Here is a 27,632-nt window from a genome sequence, read left to right as displayed (position 1 = left end):
CCAGCTGCAAAACTTCCATAATACAATAAAGTAATGAAAACCAGAATGCGCATATCAGGAAACGTTAGACATAAACCACATGAGCTCGGCCTCTGTTGTGCTCCCTTTTCAATGTTCATCTGACAAAACACAGCTTACATCTCTTGAATTAAAATACTTTATAATGAGCTGCTTCCTTAGAGCAGAGCAGGGGCCACTGAATTCAAAATTCAGCAGACAACCTTGTTACGATCATTTCCAGCTTTCCTTTATCTCAAGACGTGCAACAGTGACACTAAAGAACTGTTGTGGGTGCATCTATTTTAGAAATACCCCAGATGCCCAACATCTCTCTCAGCCTTGACACAGAGGACAATCCAAAAAACATTTTGGTTTTAGTACTGTTTTTTTATAATGCTGGTCAAATGACCGTAATAAATGAATTGAATTGAACTGAGCACTGACGTAGCTCCATACTTGATCCACTGCCAGTAGCCCAATGCCCTGTGCTATGAAATGGTCTCCTCCCTGCAGCAAGACTGGTTAAGATGCCAGAGGACTTCCTGTTTGCTGTTCGTTTTCTTTTTTCTAGACTACAAGCATACTCCAGAGTTGGGTGGTGAGTGGGAAGTATACTGGGTGCCCAAGGTTGGGTACCCAGCTTCTGTTTTTGTGTGTGTGTGTTAAGTGTCAAGTCGTTTCCGACTCATGGCGACCCTATGAATGAAAGTCCTCCAAAATGTCCTATCTTTGACAGCCTTGTTCAGATCTTGCAAACTGAAGGCTGTTGCTTCTTTTATTGAGTCAATCCATCTCTTGTTGGGTCTTCCTCTTTTCCTGCTGCCCTCAACTTTTCCTAGCATGGCTGTCTTTTCCAGTGACTCTTGTCGTCTCATGACATGACCAAAATACGACAGCCTCAGTTTAGTCATTTTAGCTTCTAGGGTCAGTTCAGGCTTGATTTGATCTATAACCCACTGATTTGTTTTTTTGACAGTCCACGGAATCCGTAACACTCTCCTCCAACACCACATTTCAAAGGAATCTATTTTCTTCCTATCAGCTTTCTTCACCGACCAGCTTTCACACCTATACATAGTAATAGGGAATACGATGGCATGAATTAATCTAGTCTTGGTGGCCAGTGACACATCCTTACACTTCAAAATCTTTTTTAGCTCCTTCATGGCTGCCCTTCCCAGTCTCAATCTCCTTCTGATTTCTTGGCTGCAGTCTCCCTTTTGGTTGATGGTGGAGCCAAGGAATAGAAAGTCTTGAACAATTTCAATTTCCTCATTGTCAACCTTAAAGTTGTGTAATTCTCCTGTAGTTATTACTTTTGTTTTCTTGATGTTCAGCTGTAGTCCTGCTTTGGCACTTTCTCTTTTAACTTTCCGCAGTAGTCGTTTCAAATCTTCACTATTTTCTGCCAATAATGTAGTGTCATCAGCATATCTCAAATTATTAATGTTCCTCCCTCCAATTTTCACTCCACCTTCATCTAAATCTAATCCAGCTTTCCTAATTATATGTTCTGCATATAGATTGAAGAGATAGGGAGATAAAATACATCCTTGTCTGACACCTTTGCCAATTGGAAACCATTCCGTTTCTCCATATTCTGTTCTAACTGTGGCCTCTTGTCCAGAGTACAGATTGCGCATCAAAACGATCAGCTGTAGTGGCACACCCATTTCCTTTAAAACCAGCCATAGCTTTTCATGATCCACACAGTCAAAAGCTTTGCTGTAATCTATGATACACAAGCTGATTTTCTTCTGAAATTCTCTCGTATGCTCCAGTAAACAGCGTATATTTGCAATATGATCTCTAGTGCCTCTTCCTTTTCTGAAACCAGCTTGAACATCAGGCATCTCTCGTTCCATATATGGTAACAGCCTTTGCTGTACGATTTTGAGCATCACTTTACTTGAGTGAGAAATTAATGCGATGGTCCAATAGTTGCTGCAATCTTTAATGTCTCCTTTCTTGGGAATTGGAATGTAAATGGATCGTTTCCAGTCTGTGGGCCATTGTTTTGTTTTCCATATCTGTTGGCATATTCTTGTCTGTTTTTAGGTTGGGTTTTATTCCCCTCTTTTTTCTTCCAATACTGTACCGAGTGGGAAGTGTAGGCCACCAAAATATTACAATGGATTACTCAAAATAGCCGTTCTTCAATTAAAAAATTGGAGACTTAAAATATATGTCTCTGTGAAAAGAGCCACTAGAAACAGTCTTTTAAAATTGCTTTTCATATTTCTATCCCATCTATCTGTGCATTTTTATCCTTTCTACCCTCCCAGGATGGCATACATGGCTTCACCTCCCCCACCCCCCACAGTTTTATCTCAACAATTCTGTAAGGCAGATCATATCGAGAGAGCCGACTCATCACGAGTAGGCTTCATGAGTTTATACGCCAGTCTTCCAAGCCCTAGTCCAATGGCGTAATCTGACGCAAAGGAACATTTCTGGCACCATATTTATTTCTGTGCTGGTCTTTGACCATAATCACCCATTCATCCATTCAGTTCTATACAAAGTTACCTCCAGCCTAGGTCCATTTATATCAGGGGGTTTAGGCTGGAGTTAACTCTGCATTAGGATTGCACTGTAACATTCTAACGCTTATAACACAGTCGCTCCTAATCCTAATCGAGTTTGCTTTATTGACCGTGCTTCTTTCTCCTTCTCTCCAAAGATTCTGGAGATGGGGTTCCCAGGAGGTCTCCCGTCCTGACCTCCCCCAGACTAGCCAGCCTTCAACAAGGTGGCTGCACCATATGCCTTCAGACCACATTGTAGGTCCCCTAAACCATGTGGGCCACCTCATTCTAAATGTCTGTTCTCCCTTTTCTTCAACATTGGTCTCCATCTACCTTCCCCTCCCTGGTCCCCTTCTCCCAAACTACTCCACATGCTTCTTCCAACTTTTCTGTTGCCTCAGTGGATCCCTCCTTCCTCCGTTCTGATTCATACGTTTCGACGTAGGGATTTTATCAGATCTCTCTTTGCCACCGAGTGGCACAGAATGGAAGTCCAAGGGGATACAGCCTTCTTCCCCAATTAAGCCAAATTCCATTTTGGAATTTCTTTGTTGTGGAAAATCATCCAAGTCCCTTACCACATCCTCCTCCCATGATAAGATCTCTCATTCAGCAAACAGCCTCTATGCAAACACTAGTGCAGCATCAGGGTCTGGTTATTTATAGCACCTGCTACTTAAAATTTATGTAAGGGTTTCCCCCCCAGGGCTTCCACAGTCACACAGATTCAACATCAAAGAGAATAATAATTACAGAGGACTCTTACCCGATAACCCCTCCAAAACGACTGAATTATGATGCCCGCTTCCTCCTCAGATAACAGCAGAGATAGTGGAATGGGTGGCCTAGGACTAAAGCAAACGTTTCCTTGTCAGAATCACTCGTCATCTGGGATTAAATATTCATTGACGATACACGTGTGCAAAGAAAAAGGTTATATTTTTAATACGGTTTCTTTGTATTTCAACATCTGTTTGGCAATAATATTATGTATGTGTGTATACCTTGTACATATACACACATATGTATTACGTATGTCTACAACAACTGAACTACCTTAGAATCAAGAACAACTCTAAAAATCTAGCAGCATAAAAACCTCAAGATAACTGCTATCAATTAAATTCAAAGGCCCCCTGAAGCAAATGTGTTTTCAAGTTGCACCAGAAGCTCTGCAGGGGTGATGTCAGTTGCAACTCTCACGGCAGGAGCTCCATAACCTATGGTTGGCAAGTAAGGTCTTTTATGCATGGGGGTTTTACCTGGGGTTCGAGGGTCTCTTGAACCACACTTTTTTGTTCCGAATCCTAAAAATGCTATGCATATTGTTGTTTGCCCTGGAGAAAATCCTGGGGTCTCCAGAGTACTGCAGAATCATCAGCAAACATCCAGAAGTGTCTGAGTCCCTGCCCCTTGAAAACATTGCTTTGTAATTGGATGTAGTGCTTACTGTGAAAAAAACGTCACCACCGCCACCCCAGTTCCCCTCTCCCGTGCTTTGGCTGATGCGTGGAAATGGGGACAATTTGACCCAGGCTGATCTCAGGGGAGATCGAAGAGTCGCGTTACAACAGGATCAGGAAGACCCGGACATTGTGCGGGCTGGGCGCGAGGTCATCTCTAAGGGATGGAAAACTCACGCATAACCCCAACAAAAAACCGAGCTAGACCGGCGGAGAAAGAAAGACAGTGCCCTTGCATAAAAGACCAATGAAGGCTTTCCCATGGGTTCCCAGTAGTTATTATCTCAGTAGTTATGGGGACCCATAACAAGGTCCTGACTGGAGCAAATATGTTAATGCCCTTCATCAGAGGCGAGACAAGAAGACTGGAGAGACAGGCAGTGAATGACATCTCCTGGTTTGGAGGGAGTGGGTCCAAACAGTCCTGATTTTCTCTTTGTCTCTCTCTCTCCCCAAATCTCTCTCTCTCTCTCTCAAAAGGGCTTGGTGAAAAAGGTTGGCCAACCTCTGCAATAAGGACAGTGCTGACGGGCTCCAGCAAGTGGGCCTCAGGACACAGCAGGAGGGCACATGGTTCAGCAACGGTGCCCAAAGGAAAGATGTCTGGAACTGAGAGGTGATATGATAACCATCTTCAAGTACTTGAAGGGCTGTCATAGAGAGGAGGGTGCCGAGTTGTTTTCTGTTGCCCCAGAAGGTCGGACCAGAACCGACGGGTTGAAATTAAATCAAAAGAGTTTCTGTCTAGACATTAGGAAGGATTTTCTAACAGTTACAGCGGTTCTTCAGTTAAACGAGCTTCCTCGGGAGGTGGTGAACTCTCCTTCCCTGGAGGTTTTTAAGAAGAGGTTAGATGGCCATCTGTCGGCAAGGCTGACTCTATAACCTTAGGCAGATGATGAGAGGGAGGGCATCTTGGTCATCTTCTGCTCATGGAGTACGGGTCACTGGGTGTGTGTGGGGGGAGGTAGTTGTGAATTTCCTGCGTTGTGCAGGGGGTTGGACTAGATGACCCTAGTGGTCCCTTCCAACTTTATGATTCTGTGATCAGTGCAAGAGTGGGATGACTTGTGGACACCACAGATGTGTGCCCTTCCTTGAGCTACATGATAGAAGAAAAGCAAGGTGTGGGTCAAAGAAAAGCAGGAAGAGAAAGAAAGCCAGCATCCACTTAAAGCCCTTGGAGGATCAGGCCAGAGTCAATTAATTCCTAACTTACACGCTCTACCTTTATTTTCTGAGCAAAAACAAGATTACGCTTTATAACCTTGCCAAATTGGCTCTGGCTACCTCTCCGGCTTCATTTTTAAAACACGAGGACCAGTCACGAACTGATCCAAGACCAAAGTGGGAAAGGCGTGTATAAATCAAGTCAAACAGGGGAGGGCTTAATGTTCAGGAGGGAAGTCACCAGGAGATATCAATCATTTCAGCAGGCTAGCTTGAAGGGAGCAGTAGTCATGCCAGGTCCATTTTTGTCTGCAGGGATATTAGCAGTTGGCTTCAGGTCAAATAAAAATAGAATATGAGCAGAGGCAAGTGCCCATCGACAGCCGACTGGGAAAGAGGGAATAAGTTATTTGCGGCAGGAGACAGCTGTGACGCTCCGAGACAAATTGGGGCTGACAACCAAACGTATGGGAAATGTGTACAGTGCGCCTCTTTCAACATCAAAGAAAAAGCTACCCCCGGAAGCCCGTCTACAGAGAATGCATCCTTGTTTTGTTGTGTAATGTAGGTGACTCTCGTCTATCACAGAAGCAACCATGCCAGTCCACCCACAGACAAAGCAGAAGATTCCGCATTTTAAGGGGTGTCCTTAGTACACTCACACACATGAAAATTACTTTGTAAGATAACCAGAAAGAAAATAAAAGCCTAGCATGATGAGGACTGAATATGCTCAAAGAAGTATGGTGTATTGAGAGCAGCTGAGAGTCAGCTCAAAAGGGGAGAGAAGATATGTCAGGCCCGGCCTCTCGGCCTTAGCCTGACATTGCTCCTCACAGGCTCTTGCTCCGAGCAGGCCAGGGTTTGGCTCGGAGTCAAGGCCCTGGTCACGTGCTCCCGGTTCTCATGCCTTTGTACAGTATCAGTATCCTGCATTCTATGCTCATTTTGGTATGCTTATCCTGTTTACCACAATCACCCCAGCTGCATAGCCATGTTATGTCTGCCTACCCTGAGAAAGCTTATCATGGATTGTAGCGGCCTGTGTACCTTTGCCTGTCCATCTTTGAAGTCTGCCTTGCATTTTTAACCATGTACCCTTGCCTTGATTCCTCATTAGTAGCCTTGTATGCCCAGGAAGCAGCCAGCTTCTTACTTTGCCTAATTTTGCTCCTAATAAACTGCTTCAGAGCCTTTGCCTGATGGGTTTTGCTTGAAGGATGCTAAGGACAAACCTGACAAGATAGGGGGGGAATTTAGCCTTTTGAAGCCCCTTATTAGAATCCCAGTGGAGGAAACTTTGGGAGTGGGAGGATTTCCAAACTCCCACAGTTCCTTGCAGGCCTTCAGCTTCTGTAGATTTCCCTTCACTGGACAGACTTAAATACTCAACCGTCAGAATGGCGTTACATTACCAGCCCTCCTGGCAGATCCTAGAGCGATGGCTTGTTTCTTGCACATCCCACCACAGCCATGGGGATAGCGTGCCATTTAAAGACGGGTCACCAGGAGAACTGCTGGCACCGAAACTACGGCTTTCAAATCAAAGCATGGTACTATGGTGGGCGGTCTCTGCGGGTCAGTTTCGGACTGCAGGCAGGGATGTGAATATAATTTTTTCTACCAACATACAGTGGCTAGACTAGAGACAGTGCAGGGAGGCATAGTTCTTCTGCACATCTGCCCTCCCAGTGCATTTTCATAGTTGTGGAGTCAGTTCATTTTCTTCTGCACGTGGCTTAAATAATCAGGCTTTTCAAGGGAAGGTACTGTCACCATTGGTGGCATCACAGCTCCCCCCCTTTAAAAACAGCCCTAAAATATCAAAGCAATGGTATAGTGTTGTATGATAGTTTAAGCAGGTTCTTTGAATTCCCAGCTTTCATTTTTTTTAAAAGTAAGTCTCCAGGCTTTTCTCTCATGGAGATATAAGGGGGAAAGCATATCTCTGCAAGGGAAGGGGGCTAGTAGCTGATTTTTTAAGCAAATCTGGGAAATCAGAGAACCTGCTTAAACTATCATTACAACACTATCAGTGCAATCCAAAGCAGAGTTACTCCAGGGGGGCTTAGGCTCTGCTTGGGATTGCACTGCATATCAATATATCGATATTTCAGGGCCTTTAAAAAAATGAAAACCTAAAACACTGGGGTTCCATGAGGGAGGAGAGGGAGTGATTATGACGACAGTCTGATAATTGAAAAGTGGCCTGGATGGGACAAAGGAAACCAACAGAAACATTAAGCACCAGGAAAAAACCGACTCACAATCAGCTTCCAAAAAATGATCAGGGTAAAAGTGGTTTCAAATGAACCAGAAAAAACCCTGGCAAAAAATGCCCCCCCCCCCCAAAAAAAAACTAAAATGCACAAAAGGCACCAAAATGCATGCAGAAATTGGGGGATAAGCTAAAGGCAGTATGGGACTAGAGCCAATGGGGGGGAAACCATGCAGGAAAAGCCCTAAGTCTATCAAGGGCTATCAGATAGGACCACTCAAAGGAACCTCTATGTTCAGATGCAGTATACGTACGAGATACTAGGGACAAACAAACAAAAGGTAACTACTTCAAACTTTGCTTTGTTTACGTGCTTCTGTAAAGCATCTGGCCAACTGCTGTAGTGAGCATGTCACTTGTACAGATGGACCTTTGATCTAGTTTTTATGTTTTTGATTCTTTTTTAAAATGCCAAGGACTTCAGTCAAGCCATTTCATGTGCATTCACATTGATGAATACCGGTTTATATATATTTTTATACACATGCACGTGGAGAAAGCAGGCAGTAATATAAAGCCAAAACGTGCTGGGCAGATTTTGACATACACAGAGTCTGACAATCTAATGTTTCAGGCCCTGAAGTAATTTTTGTTCCAGTGTGTTGAAAAACTGCACGCTCGCCATGTGCGGCTTCTTTTCCGACATTGGGTATAGGGCAGGGGTTGGCATGGTTCTTTGGACAGAGTAGGAGCATGGGAAGCAATCTTTTCTTGTTATTATTTCAAACACGGTGGTAGAGGGGAATCTGCTAAGCACTGCACTGCCGTGGAAGATGACAAACCTTACCCAGAAGGGGCTTTAACAGTATTAAAAGAAAGAGTCATGAAAACAGACCCAGGGCAGAGGAGCGGAAAATAGCACATAAGCAGAATAGTCACAGAGGGCAACAGATTCACAGCTTGTTAGATTGGTCGGAAAGGAGAGCGTACTTGCCCACAGGGAGACGTGCGGCAAGAACGGAAAGAAATGAAGTGTGCCTCCATCTACAGAGGCAGCAAGCCTCTGAACACCCGCACTGGGAGGCGGCAGCAGGGGAAGGCCTCGGACTCTACGCCCTGTTTGTTTGGCCCTCCAGGGCAATTGGTTGGCTGCTGTGTGAAACAGGATGGTGGACTAGAGGGACCAGTGGTCTGATCCAGCAGGCTCTATGTGTCCTTATGTGAGAAAGAAGGAGAGGGAGAAAAGGAGCAGGAGAGGGCCCTGCTGCTGCCCTTCCAACTGCATTTGGTAGCTGTTGAGGCTCCAACTGTATCGGTTAGGTTTCTTTAGGATACAACATATGAGGGTTCAGCTCAATAGCTGTGCAACAGAAGAAGAGGAGTTGGTTTTTATATCCCGCCTTTCTCTACTGTAAGGAGTCTCAAAGCATCTTACAATCGCCATCCCTTCCCCTCCCCGCAACTGATATCTTGTAAGGCATGTGGGGCTGAGAGAGTTCAGAGAGAACCGTGACTGGCCCAAGTTCAACCGGCAGGCTTCATGTGGAGGAGTGGGGAATTGAATCCGGTTCTCCAGACTAGAGTCCCCCACTCTAACCGCTACACCACAGGGCCCATGGCTGCCCCCCTTGGCTGCTACCACCTACCTCTTCTATACCTGCTCAGTAGCCCAAGCAGCTAATGTTCCTCTGCTTCTAGTCCCCACTGACCAGCTACACGGGGCTTCTTGAATTCCCTGTGGGCCTTGTGAAGCCATGGAAGTATGCTGGGTGACCTTGGCCCGGTCACACACACTCTGCCTCACGAGGGCCATTTTTGCATGGTAATTAGCAGCATGTGCCAGGCTGAATTGCCCTGCATATTTTTTGGAATTTTGCATGCTGAACCGTCATTCCGGAAGTGACTGCGAAGCCGGCACATACCTGCTTCACATTACAAAAGAGTCCATTTAACCCGACCTTTGGTGTTTGCCGCGAAGAATCCCCCTCAAGGAACAATGCAAAACAACAGAGGTGCATTAGCTATGCATATTGTGATGGCTATGCAAACAGGAACAAAGAAGCAGGCGAGTGGAGGGAGTGGAACTACTCCTTTTGCTTCGGCACCGTGAAAAGGCATTTTTAAAGTCGCATTTTAAAAAAGAGCTTTGAGCAAGCATCAAAACTGACCATGCAAAAAGGGCCAGGGTTTTTGTGAGAATAAAACGCAGAAGAGAACAATGTAAGCTGCTTTGAGTCCCCATTAGGAACAAAGGCAGAGTATAAATGAAGTAAATTTTTTAAAAATGTATAGCACCTCTGTGATTTGGTGGGCAGGACGTGAATATTTGAAAGCAGAAAATTACACTAACTGAGGAGCATATGAACCAAAATGGGCACCCCTGCTTTTTCAGGGATGCTTGTTTACTTTAAAGGGCGCCCGAAAGGAAGCCTGTGTCAAAATTTTCAGACCTGTCGTCCTGACATCAGGATCCGGCAAGAGGCAGCAGCCCTAGGAAAGAGTTTAAAATGAATGCTTATGGCACAACTGGGGTAGAGGCCAGAGATCTGAAATATTGCTACGCAAGTAGAAACATTGCACATTGTGAGCAAAGAAAAAAGCTAGCCAACCGTGCAAAATTAGCCCGACTGGCCAGCTGAGAACTGGCAGTGGTGTCAACTATAAAGGCAGCTGAGACTAGCAGACTTTGGGAAATTTAAATATGAAAAGAAAAGGGGTGAGGAGAAATTGTGTATACACACTGATATTTGCCTGCAAAAAAATAAAAGGGTGTATTCGGTGGGGGTGGGGGTGAGGACTGGCAATTTGTTATCAGAACAAAGGACACATCAGCTCCAGTAGAGCACCAACAGACACAAGCAAGGGAGTACATGCTAGAGAATTCAGAGGGTGGGGAAAGAACAGCGACCCAACAAAGACTTCCAATGGACTTCACGCTGCTTGTGCTTTTGCAAAGGGAAACTGGAGGACTCTTCGTGACCCTAGTCAAAAAAGCTCGTGTGCCAGCTGGCTGTGGGCAGATGGCACAGGAAACCATACCAATGCAAAAATGTGCGCTATTTCCTTTTCTTCTCCGGCAATGCTGCCGGTGAATCCGAAAGAGGCTGTTAACGTATCTTTATACAGTGCGACACTACTCCAGTTACATCCTCCTGCCCACCTGATATTTCCAAAGCATTTCTGACTGCATTACTTTTTATCTTGGTAGAACAAACATTTCACCCTTTCTAGCTTCAGCCTACAAACTGGGTCCCCGCTGAAGATTTCTTGGCCAGTTTGTATTAAACAAAGGGTATGCCATCCTTGTACCCCTACAGGTCTTTGAGATGGCTCACGTTAAATTAACTAATTATTAAGTAATTAAAGTAAGTAAATCATTAAAGTGAACTAGCTACTTCTCTCCAAAATCCATCCAAACATGACTACTGTGCCTCATAAGAACATAAGAGAGGCCATGCTGGATCAGACCAAGATCTATCAAGTTCAGCAGTCTGTTCACACAGCGGCCAATCAGCTGCCTCTGGGAAGCCCACAAACAAGATGGCAGCAACAGCATCCTGCCTGTGTTCCACACACCTAATATAATGGGCATACTCCTCTGATCCTGGAGAGAAGAGGTATGCATCCTGACTGGTATCCATTTTGACTAGTAGCCATGAATAGCCCTCCTCTTGTCTCCTCCTCCTCCAACTTCCCTAAGGCTCCCATCACCAAAATCAGGAATAGCAGGCAGCCAGTGAGAATTACCGATGGGAAGGGCCTTCTCCTCCTCAGGGCCATGGATATAAGCAAAGCTTCGCAGTTGCTGTCCCATCCTTTCTGCTCTGGCTCCGAGTAGAATCATAGAATCATAGCGTTGGAAGGGACCACTAGGCTCATCTAGTCCAACCCCCTGCACAATGCAGAAAATTCACTCTCCCCCCCTACACCCCCAGTGACCCCTACTCCATGCCCAGAAGATGGCCAAGGTGCCCTCCCTCTCATCATCTGCCTAAGGTCATAGAATCAGCATTGCTGACAGATGGCCATCTAACCTTCTCTTAAAAACCTCCAGGGAAGGAGAGCTTACCACCTCCCGAGGAAGCCTGTTCCACTGAGGAAACGCTCTAACTGTTAGAAAATTCTTCCTAATGTCTAGACGGAAACTCTTTTGGTTTAATTTCAACCCGTTGGTTCTGGTCCGACCTTCTGGGGCAACAGAAAACAACTCGGCACCCTCCTCTATATGACAGCCCTTCAAGTACTTGAAGATGGTTATCAAATCCCCTCTCAGTCTTCTCCTCTTCAGGCTAAACATACCCAGCTCCTTCAACTGAGTAGGTTGGCTGGACAGAATAAAATCGGTCTTTCCTCAACCCAGATGAGATGGTTGCCAATGCTGGTTTCTAAAACTGTTGCTGGCCCGGTGAACGTGGCCCCAATCCAAAGAAAACACTGGCAGGTTGGATTTAGCTTCCGGGATAACAGGATTTCAAGAAACCAGTTCCCTTCCCAGATATGCAATACTGAATGGGAATCAGCACAGCGAAGTTTCAGTCCAACTCTATGGCTTAGCCAAGGAATGGAGAGAGCTAGGAATGGGAATTGGAGCCAGAGTGTAGTAGAATTTGTAGATAGGTTTATTGTTGTAACCACATGGTCATAACAAGCATAAAATCAAAAGCACAAAGATGAGCATAAAATACAAATAAATTGTGTAACTATAAAATACAAAATGCCTAGTGGTTACATTTAGAGTAAAGCCTAAAACTACAGTTTAGCCATAAGTAAAATATTTTTTTCTGGTTTAAAAAGATGGTAAGGTGAAAATAACTACCTGATGACTAACAGTAGTGTAGTGGTTTAGAATGGCGGGACTCTGGAGAACTGGGTTCGATACCCCACTCCTCCGCATGAAGCCTGCTGGGTGACCTTGGGCCAGTCACAGTTCTCTTCAAACTCTCTCAACCCATGTAGAGGCACGCGATGGCAAACCACCTCTGAACGTCTCTTGCCTTAAAACCCTACAGGATGGCCATAATTCGGCTGTGACTTCATGGCGTGCAAGCGCGCGCACACACCAGATCCAAGCAGTTCTAATGCCAATTCAGAGTAGGGGCTATTCCTAACTCAGATCATTAATTTCAGAAAAAATAGGTGTCTATTTAACAGTTAACGCAAAGGGGGAGAAGTGAAGCCACTCTTGGGGAAAGTAAGGGTTCATCATTTAATGTGCCTTTAAAGATCAAATTAAATACTCATTAAATGGTGAGCCATTACTTCCCCCCCAAGAGTGGCTTCCCTTCCACGATATTAACTGTTAAATAGACACCTCTTTTCAATCATATGAATAATGCAGATAGGGTAATGGAACTGTCACCAGCCCATCTATGAAATGTTAATGACTTTTTTCAAGCTTCCTGCTTTAATATAACTGGGCTGAAATCAAATCAATCATACAAAAATTGGTAACACGCCATCTCTGTTTAAGAGACCACGGTTTCAAAATATCTACACGGCTTCATTTTTGGGAAGAAGGCTGGTTTTCTTTTCTACGTTAGGTCAAAAATTTAGAAAGAAAGAGACCAAATGTCCAGCAGTATCTTTTTTTTCACAACAGGAGTTGTTCCTGAGTAAACATAGATAGGGTAAAGTATACAAAGCATTCACCTTTATTATTTGGAAGCATGCTTGCAAAGGCAGGCAACCATCACCCTCAAATTAAATATATATTTTGAAACTAGCAATCTCATACACAGAAAAGACAAATAAATCTGTAGAATTCATACAAATTTCCTCTGAAATTAAGCAGAGGATAACTGAAGGCTTCCTGAAGGCTGTCAAGGACAGGATTTGTCACACCTCCAATGGAAAAGTGTTCCATAATTGTGGGGAACTCATAGAAATGAGTTATAGTCAACCATGCCAGAAGAAGGAGGAGGAGGAGTTGGTTTTTATATGCTGACTTCCTCTACCACTTAAGGCAGAATCAAACCAGCTTACAATCACCTTTCCTTCTCCTCCCCACAACAGACACCCTGTGAGGTAGGTGAGGCTGAGAGAGCTGTGACTAGCCCAAGGTCACCCAGCTGGCTTTGTGTGGAGGAGTGGGGAAACCAACCCAGTTCACCAGATTAGCCTCCACTGCTCATGTGTAGCAGTGGGGAATTGAACCTGGTTCCCCAGATTAGAGTCCACCACTCCAAACCACCACTCTTAACCACTCCACCTCGCTGGCGCCATGCTGGAGAGGACACCTTCAACAACTGTAGGTCTGATCAGCTTAAACAAACACACGAAACTGCCTTATACTGAGTCAGAACATTGTCGATCAAAGTTACCGGTAATACAGTCTACTCTGACTGGCGGTGGCTCCCCAGGGTTCTCAAGCTAAGGTCTTTTACATCACCTACCACGTGATCCTTTTGACTGAAGATGCCAGGGACCTGGGACCTTCTGCATGCAAAGCAGAGGCTCTATCAATAAGCATAGCCCCTCCCCTATGTGCAAGTTTCTAAGGGCTCAAAATACGAGCCCCCGCAGCACAGTCTGTTCCACCACCGCAATTTTCACCTTCTTCAGCTGATTTCTTTATCAATGTAGCCCCAGAAAGGAAAGTTTTCAAACTGCTGTGCTAGTAAACACCGTGTGCTCATTAGCATAAAGATATTCATAATAACAGCAGGCAATTCAAAATCCCCTGTTCTTCCAAATAATGAAATGTTTAGTGCTCTCTGTTCCAATTTCTGTGCAAATTAATCTAGGATAAAATGCCTTGCATCTAGGTAGCTACCAAATTAGCATGCATGTCAGAGATGCTTTGTTACACATGAATAATAAAAGGAAATCAAAAGGGGACAATTTTGCTGCTTTTCTATCTACATTTGGTGGAAAGGAAGAGGGCAAACGGGAAAGTCAGACTGAATTCGCAGCAATACTTACTGGTCCTTTAGCCAATCCTTCACAAAGGGGATCTCGAAGAATTCTACAAATGGTTCATCTTTCCTCTTTCGGTTGCGACTGTTAACATTAATATAAAGCACAGAAGTCTCAATTTGTATAAAGAAAAAACGCATTATAAGGAATGTTTGACATTTACAACAGTAACTGACTTACTTGTACAGCCATTCAGTCAGGAAATCAAGGGCAATAAATCTTGTTCTTTTTCTCTAAAAGACAGAAACACACAAAGCTGCCTTATACTGAATCAGTCCTTTGGTCCACCAAGGTTAATATTGGCTACTCCGGGGACTGGCAGAAGTTCTCCGGGGTCTCAGACAGAGGTCTTTCACATCAGCTACTACCAGGACCTTAACGAGAGATGCCAGGGATTGAACCTGGGACCTTCTGCATGCCAAGCAGATGCTCTACCACTAAGCCACAGCCCCCTCCCAATCTTTTCCAACACCTATTAGCTTAGCCTGTATAATAGGAGATGTTGGGGATTGTACCTGGGGCGTAATGTGTACCAGGCATGCGCTTTACCAATCAGCCATGACCCCCTCTCGCAACACCCCCTCCCCCAAATCCTAGGGTGCAAAAAACAAACCAACAACTGAAGGCTATTAAACTTGAGTTGAAAGTTTAATAAATGAATTTAATACTTTTGGTATGGGATTAAAGTGAGTTTAAAGTGTTTGCTTGCTTACACTCTTTGATTCTGTCTCCCCCACCACCTCCTTTTTTAACTGGGTGGGCGGGGCATGACCTGAAAGATGCAGACAGCAGGCCTTTTCCATTCCTTGGCTACTTGGGATCAGAACTGGGGGTGTGAGCCATACGGCTAGACCCTGCTCCTTGTACAATATCTTCTGCTAAATAGTCTGAGGGTTCAAGTACAGTTTGCAAAGAAAAACAGGGCTGTGGCTTTTAGTGACCCTTAAAAAAAAAAGAATGAGCAATTCATCAAGATATTAGTGTAATTTAGCACACTGTTGTCTCCAAGAGCATTGAACAAATGTGGTGAAGAATGGGAAATTATTTGCATTGTGAAAAATAACTTGAAACACATCTGCTGTCTAACAATACATATTGTACAGAGGTTTCCTGTGTATATCCGGGCTTGCTCAGCACAAGACAGCTGTGCCAAAAGCAGGCTCGCCTTTGCCTTACTAAGAAACTCTGGCAGAACCTAAAACAACATAGATACCAGTTTGATTCCTAATGTACCGTTTCCCAGGACTTACTGGAGATAAAACCAGTGTAGTGCAGTAGATGCAGGGCTGGACTTAGACTGAGGAACCCAGGGTTCTTCCAGTTGCCACTCATTTGTAAAGAAAGCCTGTGCTAGCTGGTATCTCTTCTAAAGGTAAAGGTCCCCTGTGCAAGCACCGGGTCATTCCTGACCCATGGGGTGATGTCACATCCCAACGTTTACGAGGCAGACTTTGTTTGCGGGGTGGTTTGCCAGTGCCTTCCCCAGTCATCTTCCCTTTACTCCCAGCAAGCTGGGTACTCATGGAAGGATGGAAGGATGAGTCAACCTTGAGCTGGCTACCTGAAACCGACTTCCGTCGGGATCGAACTCAGGTCGTGAGCAGAGCTTGGATTGCAGCACTGCAGCTTACTACTGTGTGCCACAGGGCTCTTGGTATCTCTTCCAGGTGCCCTAAAAATCTGTCACACCCTCTCAACCCCACCTACCACACAGGGTGTCTGTTGTGGAGAAGGGAAGGTGATTGTAAGCTGGTTTGATTTTTTTCCTAAAGTGACATGATTTATGCCAGATTTTATGGGTTGTAAGCCATTTGGTGTGGTTGGACAGAGGTCCACAACTACAGTAAATAAACGGGGTTTCTACATAAAACAATAACTTTTGAGGAGGCCGTTTTGCAAAACCACAGCGGTGGTGCTGCGCTGCACAGCTGCAGGAGTCGTTTTGAAATGCATTTCAAATACAAAATGCCCCTAAACACTCTGGCGATTGCTGCTTAGAATTTTTTTAAGGGGAGGGAGGGAGGGGGAGATGAACGTACCATTAATAACTACATCTTAACTACGATAAGCCAAGTGAGGAAACAAACAAAACAAAAAAAGGAAAGACAATAAATACAATAGCAATGAAGACGTAATAAGGTTAGCTTCTAAGAAACCTATCATTAAACCTACGGGGATCCACAATTTCAACTTTCTAATGAAGTATGCTCGAAAAAACACCGCAGCTGCATTTGCCCTTCTCAAAATGCTTAACTGGCCACGATCCAGCCATGCAATGCCAGAAATAAACATTCAGCTTTTCCTTACAGAGCTGTAACATGAGGGAACTGGAAGCATTGCACTCAGTCTCCACAACCCAGGCTTGGAAGATCAGAACTACCCTGCCGAAGATGGTTGAGGCCCATCTAGTCCCGCATTTCTGTTATCTAAAATATTGCATTTTATCCCATTCGCCTTACAATTCATGGCTTCCCCCTGCCCTGCCTCCATTTGATCTTTAACCACAACCCCCATGCGGTAGTTGAGGCTTACAGAAAGCCACTGGCCCCAGGGTCACCCGGCATGCTTCTTGGCCAAGTGGAGATTGACAGTCGGGTCTTCATGGCCCTAGTCTGATGCCCTAACTGCTATCCTGTGCCAGCTCTCCAGTGTTCTGCTTCCAGCACGGGCCAACCAGATGTCTCTGAGAAACTCAAAATCTAATAATGACAGGACGGCTGTCCACCTGCCTCCTCCCGTATTGTCCAGCTTGCCAGTTAAGATCCTCGTCTGAAGACCTGCTCTCTGTGCCCCTGCCGGCAGAGGTGGGTGGCAACCTGAGACGGGGCTTTCCAGAGTCGGCGCTTGAACTTTGGAATGCCCTCCCACATCAGGTTCACCTGATGACTACCTTACTTTCTTTTAGGCACCAAGGTAGAACTCTGCGTTTTGCCCAGCCCTTTAACTAAGAGGTTTTCATCTCTTTTTATAATCTTACAGTCTTCTTCTGGCCTGAAGACTGTGTTATCTATATTATATGCGGGATGCGCATGTCACGTTACACTGTTTTTATGCCGTGGCTTGTTTAAATAGCTGAGTTTGTTTTGAATGGCCTTGCTTTATTTTTAATGGCTGTGTTTCAACAGTTTTACTGTATAACTGCAAGCTGTCTCAAGTAGATCTCCGGAGAGGCAGAATATAAATTTTCTAAATAAATAACTTTTTTTAAACTTTATAATAAATAAATGTATTAGGTCTTTGACCGCAGTCTTGGACCAAGAAAGGAGGGAGGGGTAGGGAAACAGGGAAGGGATAAACGACATAAAGGAACATAAAAGGCATAAAAACAATACTAGATTAATAATAAATAACATCATAGTTAAAAACATTGGCCATCCCTTGGTCTATTACCCAGGAACATCCCTCCCTTAGAAGGCTTCATTCACAGTGAGTGTGACACCCCTGACAGGTGTTGGATAGCAAAGGGTCAGGAACAAATGCAGACTGGAATCTGGAAACAGGACAAAGTGACAGACAGAGAGCTTGGGAAACAAAGGTAAGTGAGGAGGTGAAGACGAGGAGACAATAGGCCTGAGTTGGAAAGAAGTAAGGAGCAAAGAGGAGAATGAAGACGGGCCAGCCACCAGTCCTAGTACCAACCAAGTCAAGTTTATTGTATAAGGCTGTCGGCCATTACAATCTAAAACAGTATAGCAACAGGTTAAAATATACAAAACCAGAATCATTAAAAGAATACAAAAATTAAAATTAAAAATTAAAATACGCCCATTTGGATCTATCCAGCTTTACCACTTTTCATGGTTTGCTTCATTTTCTTGGCCGCCAGGCCATACAGTGCCATTCTTTGGGAAATATATGGGTCTTTATCTGACAGCAAATAGATTAATCTGTCAACATCAGGTGATAATTGTGACGCTGAAACAATGTTTGCCAGAAACATGTTCCGGGGCTCAGTGTATAAAGGACAGGACAGGACATAATGGGGGAGATCTTCCACTGAACCACCAGTCCTAGTAACTAAGGGCACAGTGGGGTCCCATGACAGATAAGGACACCCCTTTTCCAACAGACTAGGGAGTGTGTAAGCCTAGTAAACACACAGAAAGCATTCCAAGGGAGGAGCCACACATGGGGATGTGTCCTGGGTGCCATAACCCCCTAGGGATGGCTCTGCCCCAATTACATAAAATGTACTCTTTGGAGCAGACAGTTTCTGGTCAACTGAATAACCGCACAAGAAGCGCTCTAGTTTAGCACAACATATGAAAATATATCTTTTGTCCATTTTCCTGAAAGAGAATTGCCGAGCTGAAGGTTATTTCAGAAATAACAGCTAAAAACTAATAACTGACCTCGAAACATTTTTCCTTCTTAGCCTGATGCAACAGTTCTGTCATCCCTGGGAGAAGCACTGGAAATATAAAGTGTTCTAAGAATTCTCTTGGAGAACCTGGGCAACAAACAAACAAACCATTTTTTGCTGTAAGACTAATATCTATGCTGAACATGTGCATTTCCAAATTTAAGTTGATTTGGTAATTATTTATTTGAGCTCATATATCCCTCTCCTTTCTCAAAAGAACAGGGTACTATTAAATGTAATATTAACATGATATTAAAAAAGCAAAAACCAAAAAATAACACCTGAACATTTAGATTTCCTGCTCATCATAATTTATTTTTATTTGATTTGATTTGATTTACGGTATATCCTGCCCTTTCCCAGCAAGGCTGGGCTCAGGGCGGCTTACACTAACAACTATAAATAGATATATAAATATTCCTTTTTCCTTTATTTCTGTTGTTTACGGTTGTGAACCAAGAGGTCATGAGCAAAACAAATTCAATAAATTCAGTAATACAGAAAGAACCAAACATACAGAAATACAAAATCTAAGGTATACAGTTAAAAGGAAGTGTCATTAAAAGCCACAGATAAAATTTTTGCAAGCGTTACATCTGGATCGGTATCAGCCAATAGCTTTGCAACAATCTCTTGCTTTAGGGCAGGTCCCCACTTCTGGATGTATACTGTGATATAGATTGCTGTGATACGAGATTAAAACGTATAATGAAAACAAAAAGTCCTAATCTAATACAGTGCGGGTTGTGTGTGTGTGTTAAGTGCCTTCAAGTCGCTTCCGACTCATGGCGACCCTATGAATGAAAGTCCTCCAAAATGTCCTATCTTTGACAGCCTTGCTCAGATCTTGCAAATTGAAGGCTGTGGCTTCCTTTATTGAGTCAATCCATCTCTTGTTGGGTCTTCCTCTTTTCCTGCTCAACTTTTAGGGAACAAAACATGCCTAGGCTATCTTGCAGGGGAAAGAGGATCTATGAATGTGCACCACTGCTGGTCTGAGAGAAGACGCTTGCGCCCTTGATGTTCAAACATGAAGTATGGATAGTGCAGGCAAAGCAACTTACGACCTTTGCAGCAGATGTGGACAATGGATTTCAGCTCTTTGCCTCCTTGAAAGGGGACACGCTAATTCAAGAGGGCAGTATCTATTCTTACTTACATGTTTTCACACTGGGTAGTTCAGGTGATTGGGGTAGCACGAGGGGAGAAGGGGGCTTCGAAGGAACCCCTTCCTCGGTCAGTGCCACTTCACCTTCATCTACACCGAGAGGTATCAGAGCTGTATCGTCCAGAGGAACCTGTTTAAAATCAAAGTGAAATGTCGACATTCAGGCCAGATTTTCGGGGGGGGGGACGACGACGACGACACAGCAAGCCAATCCAAAGCCTCAATATATCCCCCTAGTTGGTTAGTGAGTGTTCTAACAGTGCAATCCTATGGAGAATTACTCCACTCTAAGTCCACTGGAATGAAAGGGCTTAGACTGGAGTAGCTCTCCTTAGGATTGCACTGTAATGGTCACAAAAATCTGGAATACCGCAGAAACCATTTCTTATTATTCTCGTTCCTAACATAATCTCCATTGTTCTATAAAAGTAAAGAATCTAATTATTAAAACAACTATCCCTCTTTAACATTATTTTATTCTTGGGATGCTTTGGGACTTTTGAAAAGCTACTCAGGAAAGGAAGAACAATGACAGATTAAATAAATAAATAACCCTCCAATTAACATAGTTGCCAGTGCTTGCTTGGCTGGGGAGGGCGAGGTAGAAATTTAATAAAACAAATAAATAAATAATTCCTTCCAAGAGAGATTTGTCCATAATCTGAAGCCCATTTTTTTTTAACTGAAAGCAACACCGCTGAAACATCTTTATAAACTGGCTTGAAGACACAAAACGGTGGAATATTGCAAAGGAGCCTTTGGGCATTAGAGAAAACTTTCAAGACCATCATGGATCACTGAATCAGTGCAAAGCTCAAGGTTTTTTCCAGCATGAAGCTTTCACGGGCAAGAGACTGGCATATATTCCTGCCTTTATTGTCTACTGGGGTTTAAAACAGCTGTGTATGTGTGTGGTGTGTTTAGTGGGGAAAGAGCGGTGGGGGAAAAGTACCAATCCAGATTGTGCATGAACGCATACAAATGCGCATACACACACGCGCCGTGGTTTCTTTTAGCGACAAACCAGAGTTGTAATCAAGGGACTCCTGTACTACAATTAGTTGTGGTCCTCGGTCACCTTACCTTTTGGGAGATTTGGACTGCATGGAGTATTTGACTCGCCCTGCAAAACATTTGTGCATTATGACTGGTGCTCTCTTGACACATTTTTGGGAATACATGATGGAAATTTTGCACTCACACACTAACAACAGAGCGAAAGGTTTTCCTGTGTGGATGGTTTTTACCTGTACGACAGGCACAGGCTCCTCTTTCTGTTTAATACTGTCAGGATGTTGAGGCTGCTCTGCTTCGTAGTCTTTAAAAAAAGAGGAGGGGGGAGAACCATCAGATATTTGCTGTTAATGTTGGAGGTCTGAATACCTCTCGCGCTGAAAACATACGGAGACGGTGCTTGGGGCTGCAGAGAAGGCAAGCCCATGAATGCCAAGAACCTATTTAACAGTAAGTTAAATTTAGCAGTTTGGAATCCCCATCTTAGAGAACCAGGGCAATGCTTCCTTTTCCATTCAAAATCTCTAACCGGAAAGGAGCTGAGCAAATTTGGCTCGATAGTTCTTTTGACTGGGGAGTTTCCAAGAGGAGAACAAAGGCTGTTACCACACTAGGTATTCCCAGCGATGTATTAAGAGTTTGAAAATGTTATTAAAAACATCGCTTTAAAAGGGTTTTGGATGCCACAGCTAAAAAATGGTTGGAAGACGTCTTCACAGCTAAAGGGGCCAAACAAAGTGCAAACAGTATTTTTTATAAGTTTCAAACTCTTAATACATCGGTGGGAATACCTAGTGCGGTAACAGCCTAAAGCAGCAAACATGGACTCCCAAACAGAGCAAGTGGTATAGTGGTTGCAGTGTTGGACTAGGCCTGGATTCAAATCCCCATGTGCTATAAAAACCTCACTGGGTGATCTTGGGCCAAACATTCTTTCTCAGTTTAACCTACCTCACTGGGTTGTTGTCAAAGGGAACAGGGGAAAGATATGTTAGCCACCTCGAACTACGTGGAAGATAGGTGGGATAAAAATGAGATAAATAAAATACACGGGTGGGGTTGGGGGGCATTTGCATGTATTCTTCCAGTAGGAGGAACTGTGAATTTCCTGGGGCAACTCATCTCCAAACAGAACAAGAATCCAGCCTAATTTGAGGAATGTAACTGATATGGGTTTTTTTTTTCTTTTTCTGTAGGCCTTCTTTGTTTAGGAACTAAAAAACAGGAAGCGTGTCCAGGTGTCCCCCCCATTATTAATTAAACTCACACTTCAATAACTATAATATCTGAGCTTTTACCACTTTATGAGACAATAATCTAATTTCCCCACCATGAGAATTCGCTAGGCTAGACTCATGCGGGAATTGGATTAGTGCCTCATAAAAACGGAGACAATGACATTATCGCTTAATTTGGTGCGTAACAAATGGGATGCTCTCCTTCTAGCTGCTCAAACCCAATGTGAGGCTGCCTTTGCCTGGGGTGCCCCCAGGGACAGCTGAAACTAAAAGGAAATACACAATTTCATAGAGATGAAACTGGGCATCTTGGGTCTCTCTGGGACACTAGCTGGCCTGGATTTCTGAATTACGTTTTAAAAAACTAGCGGAGAGTTTCGCAGTCATCACTCCCACGTGGGTTTTCTTTGAAAACAGTGTGTGAACAGGTCCCAATTTGGTTTAGGATGAGGGTACGGGGAGAGGAGCAATTTAGCTCTTTCCTGACATGAAATAATATTGTGGGACTGCTACTTGCCCAGAAATACAGCACCTTTTCAAGCCAGGACAACATGTAATTAATTAATGAATTAATTAGTAATTAATAATCGTCATGCCTATTAATTGTAGATTAAATTCAGTCTCATTTATACAATATTTTCAAAGGTTTATATTTTTGCTTGCATAGTATACACAGGAATTAACATTACCCTATAATGGAAACGTTCTGAAATAAAAATCCCCATAGTACATATTCTGAATCAGTAAAAACCCTGCGTTACAAAAGATTGCTCTTGAATGAGTGAAGTTCATCTTTTGTTCAGAATTTCTATCATCCTTTTTTCTGAGGGAAAAGAAAGTTGGATTTCTGGGGTTTGTCCTAGGCCTGTTATATATTCATAAACACTTAAACAAACAAAAAATCCTTTCATCGGCTTGGACTGAAGTGAGATTTTTACCTCCGAGGGAGAGAAAAGGTAACAGGAGGGTCCTGAAAAGGAGTCAATTTGGGGAGGGGGCAGCTTAAGCGGGGGAAAAGGCGTGCGAACCGCTGTCCTAAAGTTGAGGGGGGGGATTTGGGGTTATTAATTAATTGGCAGCTGTGGCATTCCGCTTCTGCCCCAGACAACCCTTAACACTTGCAATCCTAAAGAGACGGACTGTCCAGTCGAAGCCCATTCATTTCAACGGGCTTAGGTAGGAGCAACTCTCTTTAGGATTGCATAGCAAGAAAGCTTTCCTGAGGAAAGCCCTACTGAATCCTAAAGAGAGCCCCTCCAGTCGAAGCCCATAAACTCTCTTTAGGATCGCACAGCAAGGAAACTTCCCTAAAGAGAGTCCCTCCAGTCTAGATCCATTCATTTCAACGAGTTTAGATAAGAGTGACTCTTTTTAGGATTGCACAGTAAGAAAACCTTCTGAGGGAAGCCCTATTGAACCCTAAAGGGAGTCCCTCCAGTCAAAGCCCATTCATTTCAATGGGCTAAGGTAGGAGAAACTCTCTTTAGGATTGCATAGCAAGAAAACCTTCCTGAGGGAAGCCCTACTGAATCCTAAAGGGAGTCCCTCCAGTCTAGAACCATTCATTTCAATGGGCTCAGATGGAGTAACTCTCTTTAGGATTGCATAGCAAGAAAACCTTCCTGAGGGAAGCCCTATAGGATTGCATAGCAAGAAAACTTTCCTGAGGGAAGCCCTATTGAATCCTAAAGAGAGCCCTTCCAGTCGAAACCTATTCATTTCAATGGGCTCAGATGGAAAAACTCTCTTTAGGATGGCACAGCAAGGAAACCTTCCTGAGGGAAGCCCTACTGAACCCTAAAGAGAGCCCCTCCAGCCTAGACCCATTCATTTCAACGGGCTCAGATGGAGTAACTGTCTTTAGGATTGCATAGCAAAAAAACCTTCCTGAGGGAAGCCCTATTGAATCCTAAAGGGAGTCGCTCCAGTCTTAAGCCCATTCATTTCAACGGGCTTAGGTAGGAGTAACTGTCTTTAGGATTGCATAGCAAGAAAACCTTCCTGAGGGAAGCCCTATAGGATTGCATAGCAAGAAAACCTTCCTAAGGGAAGCCCTATAGGATTGCATAGCAAGAAAACCTTCCTGAGGGAAGCCCTATAGGATTGCATAGCAAGAAAACCTTCCTGAGGGAAGCTCTACTGAATCCTAAAGGGAGTCCCTCCAGTCTAGACCCATTCATTTCAATGGGCTCAGATGGAGTAACTCTCTTTAGGATTGCATAGCAAGAAAACCTTCCTGAGGGAAGCCCTATAGGATTGCATAGCAAGAAAACCTTCCTGAGGGAAGCCCTATAGGATTGCATAGCAGGAAAACCTTCCTGAGGGAAGCCCTATAGGATTGCATAGCAAGAAAACCTTCCTGAGGGAAGCCCTATTGAATCCAAAAGGGAGTCCCTCCAGTCTTAAGCCGATTCATTTCAACGGGCTTAGGTAGGAGTAACTCTATTTAAGATTGCATAGCAAGAAAACCTTCCTGAGGGAAGCCCTATAGGATTGCATAGCAAGAAAACTTTCCTGAGGGAAGCCCTATTGAATCCTAAAGAGAGCCCTTCCAGTCGAAACCTATTCATTTCAATGGGCTCAGATGGAAAAACTCTCTTTAGGATGGCACAGCAAGGAAACCTTCCTGAGGGGAAGCCCTGTTGAATCCTAAAGAGAGCCCCTCCAGTCTTAAGCCCATTCATTTCAATGGGAGTAACTCTCTTTAGGATGGCACAGCAAGGAAACCTTCCTAAGGGAAGCCCTACTGAACCCTAAAGAGAGCCCCTCCAGTCTAGACCCATTCATTTCAACGGTCTCAGATGGAGTAACTCTCTTTAGGATTGCATAGCAAGAAAACCTTCCTGAGGGAAGCCCTCTTGAATCCTAAAGGGAGTCGCTCCAGTCTTAAGCCCATTCATTTCAACGGGCTTAGGTAGGAGTAACTGTCTTTAGGATTGCATAGCAAGAAAACCTTCCTGAGGGAAGCCCTATAGGATTGCATAGCAAGAAAACTTTCCTGAGAGAAGCCCTATTGAATCCTAAAGAGAGCCCTTCCAGTCGAAACCTATTCATTTCAATGGGCTCAGATGGAAAAACTCTTTAGGGTGGCACAGCAAGGAAACCTTCCTGAGGGAAGCCCTCCTGAACCCTAAAGAGAGCCCCTCCAGTCTAGACCCATTCATTTCAACGGGCTCAGATGGAGTAACTCTCTTTATGATTGCATAGCAAGAAAACCTTCCTGAGGGAAGCCCTATAGGCTTGCATAGCAAGAAAACCTTCCTGAGGGAAGCCCTATAGGATTGCATAGCAAGAAAACCTTCCTGAGGGAAGCCCTATAGGATTGAATAGCAAGAAAACCTTCCTGAGGGAAGCCCTATAGGATTGCATAGCAAGAAAACCTTCCTGAGGGAAGCCCTATAGGATTGCATAGCAAGAAAACCTTCCTGAGGGAAGCCCTATAGGCTTGCATAGCAAGAAAACCTTCCTGAGGGAAGCCCTATAGGATTGCATAGCAAGAAAACCTTCCTGAGGGAAGCCCTATAGGATTGCATAGCAAGAAAACCTTCCTGAGGGAAGCCCTATAGGATTGCATAGCAAGAAAACCTTCCTGAGGGGAAGTCCTCTTGAATCCTAAAGAGAGCCCCTCCAGTCGAAGCCCATTCATTTCAATGGGAGTAACTCTCTTTAGGATGGCACAGCAAGGAAACCTTCCTGAGGGGAAGCCCTCCTGAACCCTAAAGAGAGCCCCTGCACTCTTCCTGAGGGGAAGCCCCGTGGTATCCAACCGGGGGTCGCCCCCAAAGCAGTCCTGGGCCGAGGCCGGCTCCCTCCACCCCGGCGCCTCACTCGGGGGCACCTAAAAACGAAACCCCGAAGCCCCTTTCGGGGGAGACCCGCCGAGAAGCCCCCGAAACCGCCCTATTTAAAAACAAAAAAAAGGCGAGGGTGGAAGAGGGGAAGCGGCTCCCTGCCCGCCGCCCACCTGCGCAGATTTGCTCCCAGAGGCCGAGGGGCCGCGGCGCCGCCTCGGCCGCCGCCATGGCCCAGGGCGCGGTTGCTAGGCAACCCCGGACGCGGGCCGCGCCGCGCGCCTCTCCCGGCCAGGCCCCGACTAGGCCGCGCCGCGCCTTTCCCTTCCGGGTCAAGCCTTTGCGGGCTCCATCCTCCCCCCCCCACTTCCCCTCGCTCGTCGCTGGCGTGGAGCTCGGAAGAGGGGAGCAGGCAGGTGGGGGACGCCCGAATGAGGAAGGGGAGAGGGAAGCCGGTGGGGGGGGGGTGTCGAGAAGGGTCGGGGGGGGTTGGTGGGGGGGGGTCGGTGGTGAGCGCGGACTCTTTTGCGAGGGGAAACTTCGTCCCAGCGAGGGTCGCCGGCCGCCCAGTGGGGGCTGGAGGTCGCCTGGGATCACAGCGGGTCTCCAGGCTGCAGGGATCCCTCGCCGGCGTTATCCCTGGTCCCCCAGACTGCAGAGACCGGTTCCCAGAATTATCACTGGCCTCCACGCTGCAAAAACCATTTCCTGGAATTACCACTAATCTCCAGACTAGAGATCAGTTACTAGAATTATCACTGATCTCCTGACTGCAGAGATCAGTTCCCAGAATTATCACCGATGTCCAAATTGCAGAGATCAGTTCCCAGAATTATCACTGATTTCCAGTCTGCAAAAACCATTTCCCAGAATTATCACTGATCTCCAGACTACAGAGATCAGTTCCCAGAATTGTCACTGATCTCGTCTACAAAAACCATTTCCTAGAATTATAACATCTCCAGACTAGAGATCAGTTACTACAATTATAACTGATCTCCAAACTGCAGAGATAAATTCCCAGAATTATCACTGATCTCCAGACCTCAGAGATCAGTTCCCAGAATTATCACTGATTTCCAGTCTGCAAAAACCATTTCCTAGAATTATCACTGATCTCCAGACTAGAGATCAGTTACTACAATTATAACTGATCTCCAAACTGCAGAGATAAATTCCCAGAATAATCACTGATCTCCAGACCTCAGAGATCAGTTCCCAGAATTATAACTTATTTCCAGTCTACAAAAACAATTTCCTAGAATTACCACTGATCTCCAGACTAGAGATCAGTTACTAGAATTATCTTATTTCCAGTCTACAAAAACAATTTCCTAGAATTACCACTGATCTCCAGACTAGAGATCAGTTACTAGAATTATCTTATTTCCAGTCTACAAAAACCATTTCCTAGAATTACCACTGATCTCCAGACTAGAGATCAGTTACTAGAATTATAACTGATTTTCAGTCTACAAAAACCATTTCCTAGAATTACCACTGATCTCCAGACTAGAGGTCAGTTCCCAGAATTATAACAGATTTTCAGTCTACAAAAACCATTTCCTAGAATTATCACTGATCTCCAGACTAGAGGTCAGTTCCCAGAATTATAACTGATTTTCAGTCTACAAAAACCATTTCCTAGAATTACCACTGATCTCCAGACTAGAGGTCAGTTCCCAGAATTATAACAGATTTTCAGTCTACAAAAACCATTTCCTAGAATTATCACTGATCTCCAGACTAGAGATCAGTTACTAG

At 44.5% G+C, this 27,632-nt stretch overlaps 1 protein-coding gene across 1 annotated transcript in view; it reads right to left on the bottom strand.

The window, feature by feature from the left end:
• Positions 1-26,099, bottom strand: part of IQCK (IQ motif containing K) — a 45,744-nt gene extending 19,645 nt beyond the window's left edge. Inside the window, exons 1-7 of the mRNA XM_056866603.1 lie at positions 26,042-26,099; positions 21,073-21,143; positions 19,817-19,955; positions 18,647-18,744; positions 14,475-14,527; positions 14,301-14,378; positions 3,295-3,379 (exon numbers count right to left, since the gene is read on the bottom strand). Of these exons, the coding sequence (XP_056722581.1) occupies positions 3,295-3,379; positions 14,301-14,378; positions 14,475-14,527; positions 18,647-18,744; positions 19,817-19,955; positions 21,073-21,143; positions 26,042-26,099 (582 nt within the window). The remainder of the gene's footprint in view (positions 1-3,294; positions 3,380-14,300; positions 14,379-14,474; positions 14,528-18,646; positions 18,745-19,816; positions 19,956-21,072; positions 21,144-26,041) is intronic.
• Between the last annotated feature and the right edge of the window lie 1,533 nt (positions 26,100-27,632).

Source organism: Euleptes europaea, chromosome 21 (assembly GCF_029931775.1).
Source record: "Euleptes europaea isolate rEulEur1 chromosome 21, rEulEur1.hap1, whole genome shotgun sequence".
NCBI classification, from domain to species: Eukaryota; Metazoa; Chordata; class Lepidosauria; order Squamata; family Sphaerodactylidae; genus Euleptes; species Euleptes europaea.
Note: the sequence above shows the minus strand (reverse complement) of the source record. Positions and strands in the feature narration are given on the sequence as shown.